The 9,822-nt window shown below is 44.3% G+C and overlaps 2 protein-coding genes across 3 annotated transcripts in view; both read left to right on the top strand.

Annotated features, from left to right (window-relative positions):
- CHRNA9 (cholinergic receptor, nicotinic, alpha 9 (neuronal)) overlaps window positions 1-7,697 on the top strand; it is a 19,417-nt gene extending 11,720 nt beyond the window's left edge. The window contains exons 5-6 of one of the 2 annotated variants that reach the window (XM_005877462.2): window positions 6,319-6,642; window positions 7,666-7,697. In XM_005877462.2, the coding sequence (XP_005877524.1) occupies window positions 6,319-6,642; window positions 7,666-7,673 (332 nt within the window). In that variant the 3' untranslated portion in view covers window positions 7,674-7,697. Of the gene's footprint in view, window positions 1-6,318; window positions 7,055-7,665 lie in introns of those variants that run through there. The other variant, XM_005877461.2, reaches the window with a different exon arrangement.
- On the top strand, window positions 281-3,825 carry LOC102239637 (ATP-dependent RNA helicase DHX8-like). The gene is given in 2 exon segments (XM_014548721.1): window positions 281-2,781; window positions 2,893-3,825. Coding segments are annotated over 2 exon segments (3,192 nt in total). The 3' UTR covers window positions 3,584-3,825.
- Window positions 7,698-9,822: the final 2,125 nt, after the last annotated feature.

Genomic DNA, 9,822 nt, shown 5'->3' on the forward strand with positions numbered 1-9,822 from the left:
CCGACTGGCTCCAGCCGGAACCTGGAGAATACGTCATCATCCTGCGCCGACGCTCAGGATAAAAACCACGCTCCGGGCACACCCCGCAGTTTCTCTTCAGACTCTGGACCAGCGACGGCGGCGGTGTCGCCACTGCGTGAGGAAAAGGACTCTTGGAAAGTGAAGACCTTACATTAGATTCTCCAGGAAAAGAAGCGACGGAAGGAGTAAGGGGAGAAGGCAGAGGTAAAGCGCTTAAAAAATTCCGACCGTGAGTGAGGAGGCGGGGGAAGCCGTAGCCATGGCGGTGGCTGTGACCTTGGTGGGAGCCGTCAACGGGACGGAGCTAGGCTTCGAGGAAGAACTCGCCAAACTCGAGTATCTGTCTTTGGTGTCGAAGGTTTGCACTGAGTTGAACAATCACTTGGGGATCAACGACAAGGATCTGGCTGAATTTGTGATCAGTCTTGCTGAGAAAAATACCACCTTTGTTACTTTTAAGACTTCTTTGGTCAAAAATGGTGCAGAATTCACGGATTCTCTTATCAGTAACTTGCTGCGTCTCATACAAACCATGCGGCCTCCCACAAAGCCTTCTACTAGCAAAGATCCAGTTGTTAAACCCAAAACTGAGAAAGAAAAGCTGAAAGAACTCTTTCCAGTCCTTTGCCAACCAGACAACCCTTCTGTTCGGACCATGCTGGATGAGGATGATGTGAAAGTCGCTGTGGATGTCCTGAAAGAACTGGAGGCTTTAATGCCCAGCGCAGCGGGCCAGGAGAAGCAAAGAGATGCCGAGCACCGGGACAAGGCAAAGAAGAAGAAGCGGAGCTGGAGCCGAGAAGGAGACCGTGATAGAGACCACAAGCGGAGACACTGGTCCCGCTCTCGATCACGTTCCAGGACTCAGGAGAGGAATAAAGGGAAGTCTAGATATCTGTCCAGGAGCAGAAGTCAGAGTCCCCCCAGAGACCGGAAGGACCGAGACAAATATGGGGAGAGGAATCTGGACAGATGGCGGGATCAGCACGTGGACCGCCCTCCCCCGGAAGAGCCTGCTATCGGGGACATTTACAATGGCAGAGTTACCAGCATCATGCAGTTTGGATGTTTTGTGCAGCTAGAGGGACTAAGGAAGCGGTGGGAAGGCCTGGTGCATATTTCTGAGCTCCGGCGGGAAGGCCGTGTCGCTAATGTGGCTGATGTGGTGAGCAAAGGCCAGAGAGTCAAGGTCAAAGTGTTGTCCTTCACTGGGACCAAGACCAGTTTGAGCATGAAGGATGTGGATCAAGAGACTGGGGAAGATCTAAACCCAAATCGACGACGAAATCTTGTCGGGGAGACCAATGAGGAGACTTCTATGAGGAACCCGGACAGACCCACTCACCTCTCCCTTGTCGGTGCCCCTGAAGTAGAGGATGACTCGCTGGAGCGCAAGCGCCTTACCCGCATCTCTGACCCAGAGAAGTGGGAGATCAAACAGATGATTGCTGCTAATGTTCTTTCTAAAGAAGAGTTTCCAGACTTTGATGAAGAGACTGGCATTCTTCCTAAAGTAAATGATGAAGAAGATGAGGACCTTGAGATTGAACTGGCTGAGGAAGAGCCTCCCTTCCTGAGAGGGCACACAAAGCAAAACATGGACATGAACCCTATTGAAATTGTTAAGAACCCAGATGGCTCGCTCTCTCATGCAGCCATGATGCAGAGTGCCTTGGCCAAAGAAAGGCGGGAGCTCAAGCAAGCCCAGCGGGAAGCCGAGATGGATTCTATTCCCATGGGACTCAACAAACATTGGGTTGATCCTTTGCCTGATATGGAAGGCAAGCAGATTGCTGCCAACATGAGGGGTATCAGGATGATGCCCAATGACATCCCCGAGTGGAAGAAGCATGCCTTTGGGGGCAACAAAGCTTCTTATGGAAAAAAGACCCAGATGTCAATCCTTGAGCAGAGAGAGAGCCTGCCCATCTACAAACTGAAGGAGCAGCTGATCCAGGCTGTCCATGACAATCAGATCCTGATTGTTATTGGAGAGACAGGATCTGGGAAGACAACGCAGATCACCCAGTACCTGGCGGAGGTGGGCTACACTTCCAGGGGCAAGGTTGGATGTACCCAGCCCAGAAGAGTGGCAGCCATGTCAGTGGCCAAAAGAGTGTCAGAGGAGTTTGGTTGTTGCTTAGGCCAAGAGGTGGGCTATACCATTCGATTTGAGGACTGTACAAGCCCTGAAACAGTCATCAAGTACATGACAGATGGGATGTTGCTCCGAGAGTGCCTGATTGACCCCGACCTCACGCAGTATGCCATCATCATGTTGGATGAGGCGCATGAGAGAACAATCCACACTGATGTGCTCTTTGGATTGTTGAAGAAGACTGTTCAGAAACGGCAGGACATGAAGCTGATTGTCACCTCAGCTACCTTGGATGCAGTGAAGTTTTCTCAGTACTTCTATGAAGCTCCCATCTTCACCATCCCTGGTCGAACATATCCAGTGGAAATACTGTACACAAAGGAACCTGAGACAGATTATCTGGATGCCAGCTTGATCACCGTCATGCAGATCCATTTAACAGAACCACCAGGTGACATCCTGGTCTTTCTGACTGGTCAGGAGGAGATCGACACTGCCTGTGAGATCCTGTATGAAAGAATGAAATCCCTGGGACCTGATGTTCCAGAGTTGATTATCCTCCCAGTGTACTCTGCTCTTCCCAGTGAGATGCAGACAATATTTCTTCCATTCACTTTGTCTATGTTTGCCTCACTTGAACAAACTTTCCTGAAATATTGAGTGTCGGAGAGGGGATGATAATAACATTGGTAGTCTTGGAAATGGTCCTAAAGGAAGTGAAATAAACCCCATTTCGGATTTTTGCCAGTAGTTAAGTACCCCTCTTTTAACAGATTTCCTGGGTAAGGCTGTTAGATGATGTTTAACAGATATGTTACTTTTATATGCTCACTCCTCCAGGCTCAGGCAAAGCAACGAGCTGGCAGAGCTGGAAGAACAGGCCCAGGGAAGTGTTACAGGCTGTACACAGAACGAGCCTGCCGAGATGAAATGCTGACCACCAATGTGCCAGAAATCCAGAGAACCAACTTAGCAAGCACAGTGCTCTCGCTCAAGGCCATGGGCATCAATGACCTTCTGTCCTTTGACTTCATGAATGCCCCACCAATGGAAACCTTGATCACAGCCATGGAGCAACTGTACACACTGGGGGCCCTGGATGATGAGGGCCTGCTTACTCGCCTGGGCCGCAGGATGGCAGAATTCCCACTGGAACCAATGCTGTGCAAAATGCTGATCATGTCTGTGCATCTGGGCTGCAGTGAGGAAATGCTGACCATTGTGTCCATGCTGTCTGTGCAGAACGTTTTTTACAGGCCCAAAGATAAACAAGCCCTTGCTGATCAGGAGAAGGCCAAATTCCACCAAACCGAAGGTGACCACCTCACCCTGTTGGCCGTGTACAATTCTTGGAAGAACAACAAGTTTTCCAACCCATGGTGCTATGAGAACTTTATCCAAGCTCGTTCTCTGCGCCGGGCCCAGGACATTCGCAAGCAGATGTTAGGCATAATGGACAGGTAACATCTGGTGTCTTTTCCCCATCTTTGAGTTGAACTTCCTTGAATGTCGTGTCTGTTCATCTCTGTATGTACTGTGGAGCTACAGATTCTTCGCATAACTCTTTCTCCAGCTTTTCCATTTTTGTTATACTCCGCTCCACGAAAGGGGGCAGCTGAGAATCACTTCAGAATGTTCGTGAGAGCCCTGGCCAGTGTGGCTCGGTTGGTTGGAGCGTCATCCCGTGCACCGAAGGGTTGTGGGTTTGATTTTCAATAAAGGCACATACCCAGGTGTGGGCTCGATCTCCAGTTGGGGCATGGCAAGCAGAAGAAGCAGCAGCGCCTGGAATCCTTGTACAACCGCTATGAGGAGCCCAACGCCTGGAGAATATCCCGGGCTTTCCGGCGGCGCTGACAGGCAAGACTTGTTTGTCTCCTGCGGCAGTGGTCCAGGGCTTGGACTCACTCTTATTGGTGAAAAGCTGACCATGAGGATATGATCTTAACTGGACATTTTCCAAACTTGTTTTGCATTTCTTCCCTTGTGGTAAAATAGAAACACGGATTTATGACTGGTTTGACCAGAATGTCCAGCCCGCACTACCTCAAGTCACTGGGGCCACCTGGGGCTCACAGCCAACACGGGTACACTGTATCATCTCCAAGAAAGGGGTAACTCGTGCAGCCCTGGGATGGGAAATGGGTTGTGAGCACGGGACACCTGGACATGCAGACCGATGGACACAATGGGGACCCTGATGCCCTAGCTGGTACTGTGTGGAGGAGGGAGCCATGAAGCTCATTGAAAGTGTTGGCCCCACTTCCTGCTCCTGTCCAGCCCTTGTACTTTCCCTTGACCTGATAATATTTATTTTCTTATTAAGGAAACAAAAATGAAAAAAAAAAATTCTGATCGGTAACCTTCGGGCAGGACGAAGCTCGCCGGGAGTGGGAGAGGCGGGAGATGGTGAGAGAGCATTCCCGGAGAGAGAGGGACCGCCTGGAGCAGCTGGAAAGGAAGCTGGAGCGGGAGCACAAGCTGCGGGAGCAGCAGAAGGAGCAGTGGGAGACTGTGGGTCAGACCCGGTCCTGCCTGGATGACGGGCTGCTGCGGCCCGGGCTGCGGTGACATGGCCTCGAGTTGAACTGCTGGCCTCGTTTTCCACATTTCATTTCTATTTTGTCTTGGCTTGTAAATGTGTAGAATTAAATCTTATTTCCTTGTGGAGAAAAATAATAAAATATCCAGAACAAGAGATTTAAAAAAATGTATTTTTTTTTTTAGGAAGGGTGCACACAGATCTTGAGAATATTTATTAGCAATCACAATTTATTTGTAGCACTCATGAAATGAACTTCTAGTCATAGAAACGTGTTCAAGTTTTCTTCATAAGTATAGCATTTGATCTGGGCATCTGGCCCTTAGCTTTTACCAAGTTCCATTTAGTTTTAGTTTACTCAGAGCTTTTAACAAATAATAAACAGGTGATGAATATTATTAAATCCATTATCTCCATCTGTTAAGATATGCATGTGAGTTTTCTCTTTTACTCTCTATTAAAGTAGTGAATTAGGTTTTCTGATGTTGAACTAAACCCTCTTTATCATGATGAATTATCATTTAAAGACACCAATTGAGTTAGCTTGCTAATAATTTTAATAGGATTTTCTCAAATATGTCTGTAAGTGAAATGGCCTTAATATTTCCTTTCTTGTTACTTTTGGAATCAAGGTTAAATTGACTTCACAAAATGAACCAGGCAGTTTTTCCTCTTTTTCTATTTCTGGAACAACTTGAATAAAATAAATTATCTGTTCCTTAAAAGTTTGGCAAAACTCACCTACAAAGTCTTTTGGCCCTAGAGTATTTGGGGGGTAGATATATTTGATTAATTCCATTTCTAATCAAGTGTTCTTTCTTCTTATGCTATGTTTGACATCTGATATATTTCTAGAAATTTGATCTAGGTTTTCAAATGTAGTATCATGCAACTATTTATAAGATTATTATATTGTTTTCTCAATTTTGATTCTCTTATTTCCTCTTTTGCATCCTCTTTCTCCCCTCTACCACCTGCCTCTATTTCATGTGCAGTCTTACCAAAGTTTATCGATTTCATTATTTTAAAAAAGTAGCTCCCTTTCAATGTTACTCATTTTCTTGGATTTTTTGGTTCTACATTTTATAAATTTTTACCTTTATCTTTGTTTCCTTTTTTCATCTTTTTCAGGATTATTCACTTTATTATATAATCACATGTTAAATAGATAGGGACACAGTGTCTCTTCTTATTCAATAGTAATGAGCTTTCACATTAATGAGGCCTGAAGACAATTCAGAGAACTGGCTGAGATTGTTAATTATTTGTTTGCCTGTTGAAAGTGAACATTTTTCACATCATGATCTCAGCAAACATTTACAAACCTTTTAAGTAGGTATAAGGGACAGTTCTGAGGACTTTACATGAGTCACCTCAATTAAGCTTCACTATATTCCTATGAGTTAGATACAAGTATTATATTCATTTTGCAAAGGAAGAAGCTCAGGCTTAGCAGCATTATATAACTTGTTTCAGGACACAAGTCTAGTGGGTGACAGAACTTGGGATTTGAACCCAGGAAGTTTGATTCAAAAGTCTATAGTAGTACTCATTAGTGTATATGGCTTCCTTAGTTTTGGTTTTGTTTTGTTTTTTGTTTTTTTTGAGCCAAACATGAGGTCAGTTTTAAGCTGACTTGGTTGTTGATATTTTTCAGGCAAATACTACATAGCCACGATGGCCTTGATCACAGCCTCCACTGCCTTGACCATTATGGTGATGAATATCCACTTCTGTGGGGCTGAGGCCCGGCCAGTGCCACACTGGGCCAGGGTGGTTATACTGAAATACATGTCCAGGATCTTGTTCGTCTACGACGTGGGTGAGAGTTGCCTTAGCCCCCGCCACGACAGGGAGCGGGGCCGCCTCACAAAGGTTTATGGCAAACTTCCAGAGGCTAATCTGAAAACAGCCAGGAACAAAGACCTTCCCAGAAAGAAGGAAATGAACAAACTCTTAAAGAATGACTTGGGGTGCCAAGGTGAGACCCAGCAGGATGCTGACGATTACTGTGCACGGTACAAAGTGCTGACGAGGAATATCGAATACATTGCCAAGTGCCTCAAAGACCACAAGGCCACCAATTCCAAGGGGAGTGAATGGAAGAAGGTTGCGAAAGTCATAGATCGATTCTTCATGTGGATTTTTTTCATTATGGTGTTTGTGATGACTGTTTTGATCATAGCAAGAGCAGATTAATGAGCACTTGGTATGTGGGGATAAAGTAATAGAATTCTCTGTGATCTACAATAATAATTCCTCCAAGTCTTCTCTATTTTAATTACAGAAGTACTTTTACCAGTTAAGTTGCATTTGGCTGCAAATAACAGAAAACCCAATGAACCATAACTTAAATAGAAACTACTCATCTACACAAAAATAAATCCACAGTTACGAAGTTCAAGGATCTTTTCATTTTTCCTGTGTTGTTTTAAGGCATTAAATTTGTGGTAATCGGTTACAACAGTAATAGAAAACTAATATAGGAACCAGAGTAATTCTGTGTATATAACATTTTCCATGTTTTAGATTATTTGTTTGGGATAGGTTTGACTATAGCCAGATTGAAATGATTCTATTGAGCCATTTCTAGATATTTCAACTAGGTTTTCAAATGTATTATCATGCAGCTGTTTATAAGATTCTTATATTGCTTTCTAAAAATTGATTTCTAAAAAATAAACTTTATACGGAAAACATTAGGGATCCACAAAAGGATTAAACCAAGGGAATGATAGTGTCAGATTTATGTTTCAGAAATAAGATGGTGGTGACTATGAGGTTGTAGAGATAAGATAGAAGAGGTAGAGAGATCTATTGGAATGTGTTGTTTTTGTTTTATCAATTCAAGAAAGAGATAATGAAAGTGTGACCCAAGATGAGGGGAATAAGAAAACGAGTCACAACGTATTTATGACCTAGAATAGAAGAAACTTGGTGACTGGTTGGATATGGGGTTACGGAGAGAGTGGTATTGAGAATAATTCTGAGCTTTCTATCTCAGACAACTGAGGTGAGGAATAAAGGAAGACCAGGTTTCAGAGGAAAGAATTCTGTTTAGGACATCTTGAGCCGGAAATCCTTCTGGGATATGCTGGTAGAGATATCTAGTAAGTAGCTGAATGTACATTTGGAACTTTGGATATAAGTGAAAGCTTAAAAAAAAGATATACACTCAAGTTCATTGTTAACATATATATTAAGTAATTTCAGTGGGTAGGACACAGTGCTACAAACCATGAGAGAGTCAAAAGAATGAAAACACATTTTTTTTTGCCAGAATTCCAAAAGCTTAGAACCATCATACATCATTAAAGCATTTGCCTTGTTAAACTGTCATTTCTCCATTCACATATCTGCTTCCCCAAGTATATTCAGTTCCTCCCCAGGCCTAGGGCCCAGAAGCTCTGTCATTATTCTCTCTTTTTTAAAAAAAAAAAAATATATATATTTTTATTGATTTCAGAGAGGAAGAGAGAGGGAGAGAGAAATAGAAACATCAATGATGAGAGAGAAACATTGATCAGCTGCCTCCTGCATGCCCCCCACTGGGGATCGATCCCACAACCCGAGCATGTGCCCTTGACCAGAATCAAGCCTGAGACCCTTCAGTCCACAAGCAGATGCTCTGTCCATTGAGCAAAACTGGCTAGAGCCATTATTCTCTTTTTTAATTTTTTTAAATTTTTTAAATTGTTGACAGTATTACAGATGTCTCCCATTTTCTCCCCCTTTCCTCTCCTCCCCCCAGCCCCTACTCCCGGCCTGCACCCCCGCCCCCCGCCCAGGCCTTCATCACCCCATTGCCTGTGTCCATGGGCTATGCATGTAAGTATATAATTTCTTTGGTTTATCTCTCCTCGTCCTCCCAAACCCACATCAAGATATGTCAGTCTATCCCATGCCTCCATGCTTCAGGTCTTATTTTATTGGTCAACTAGAAGCCCAGTGCATGGATTCATGCACTGGTGGGATCCCTCAGCCTGGCCTGTGCCCTCTCGAAATCGGGAACCCTTTGGGGATGTCAGACTGCTGGTTTTAGCGAAATCCGGGAACCCTTTGGGGATGTCAGACTGCTGGTTTTAGCCCAATCCCTACAGGCTATGCCAAGGGACCCCACTGGTGCATGTATCCATGCACCAAGCCTCTAGTATGCATATCAGATCTTTGGTTAATCTCTTCCCGCCCTCCACCCAACCCCCTTCCCTCTGAGATTCATCAGTTTGTTACATGTTTCCATGCCTGTGCATTGAGCATCTGCCCCCCTGGTGGCACTGTGCATCAGAGCTACTGGTTGAACAGTCACTTAGGCTTATATATATATAGATTCATTTTGTTCAGTAGATTCCACAAATAAGTGAGATCATGTGATATTTGTCTTTCTCAGTTTGGCTTATTTCACTTAGTATAATAGTCTCCAAAAGGTAAGAGATTCCTCTTATTGTTCTCTTCTTATCCTTTATGATAAGGATCTTCTCTTTTTATCCTTGTGTACAGTGAAGGGCATAGCACAAAGTCATTAGTAATTAAACAATCATTGAATGGATGAGTGAGTGAAAGGAAGAGCTGTAGGAGGGTCCAACAAAGTGCTAGAGAAGTGCGGACTGCAACAGGGTGCCTATTCTATCCCACAGATAAAAATAAACACCAGATGGATTAAAGAGTTAGATGTAAAAATAAACAAAAAGCTTATAAGAAAATATAGGAGGATTTCTAAATAAAATTCTCCACCTGGCCCGGCCAGTGTAGCTCAGTGTTTGAGTGTGGACCCATGAACCAAGAGGTTGCTGGTTCAATTCCAGGTCAGGGCACATGTCCAGGTTGCAGGCTGGATCCCAGGGGTGGGAGGTCATGCAGAAGGCAGCTGATCGATGATGTCTCGCTTTCATTGATGTTTTTTATCTCTCCCTCTCCCTCTAAAAATCAATAATAATAATAATAATAATAATAAACTTAAAAAAATTCTCCACCTCACCCTAGCTGCTTTGGCTCAGTGGATAGAGTGTCAGCTTGTGCACAGATGGGTCCTGGGTTTGATTTTGGTCAAGGGCACATGCCCAGGTTGTGGACTCAATCCCCAGTAGGAGGCATGTAGGAGGCAGCTGATCAATGATTCTCTCTCATCATTGATGTTTCTCTCTTTCTCCCTCTTCCTTCCTCT

The sequence above is a fragment of the Myotis brandtii genome, unplaced genomic scaffold (genome assembly GCF_000412655.1).
Source record: "Myotis brandtii unplaced genomic scaffold, ASM41265v1 scaffold520, whole genome shotgun sequence".
Lineage (NCBI taxonomy): Eukaryota > Metazoa > Chordata > Mammalia > Chiroptera > Vespertilionidae > Myotis > Myotis brandtii.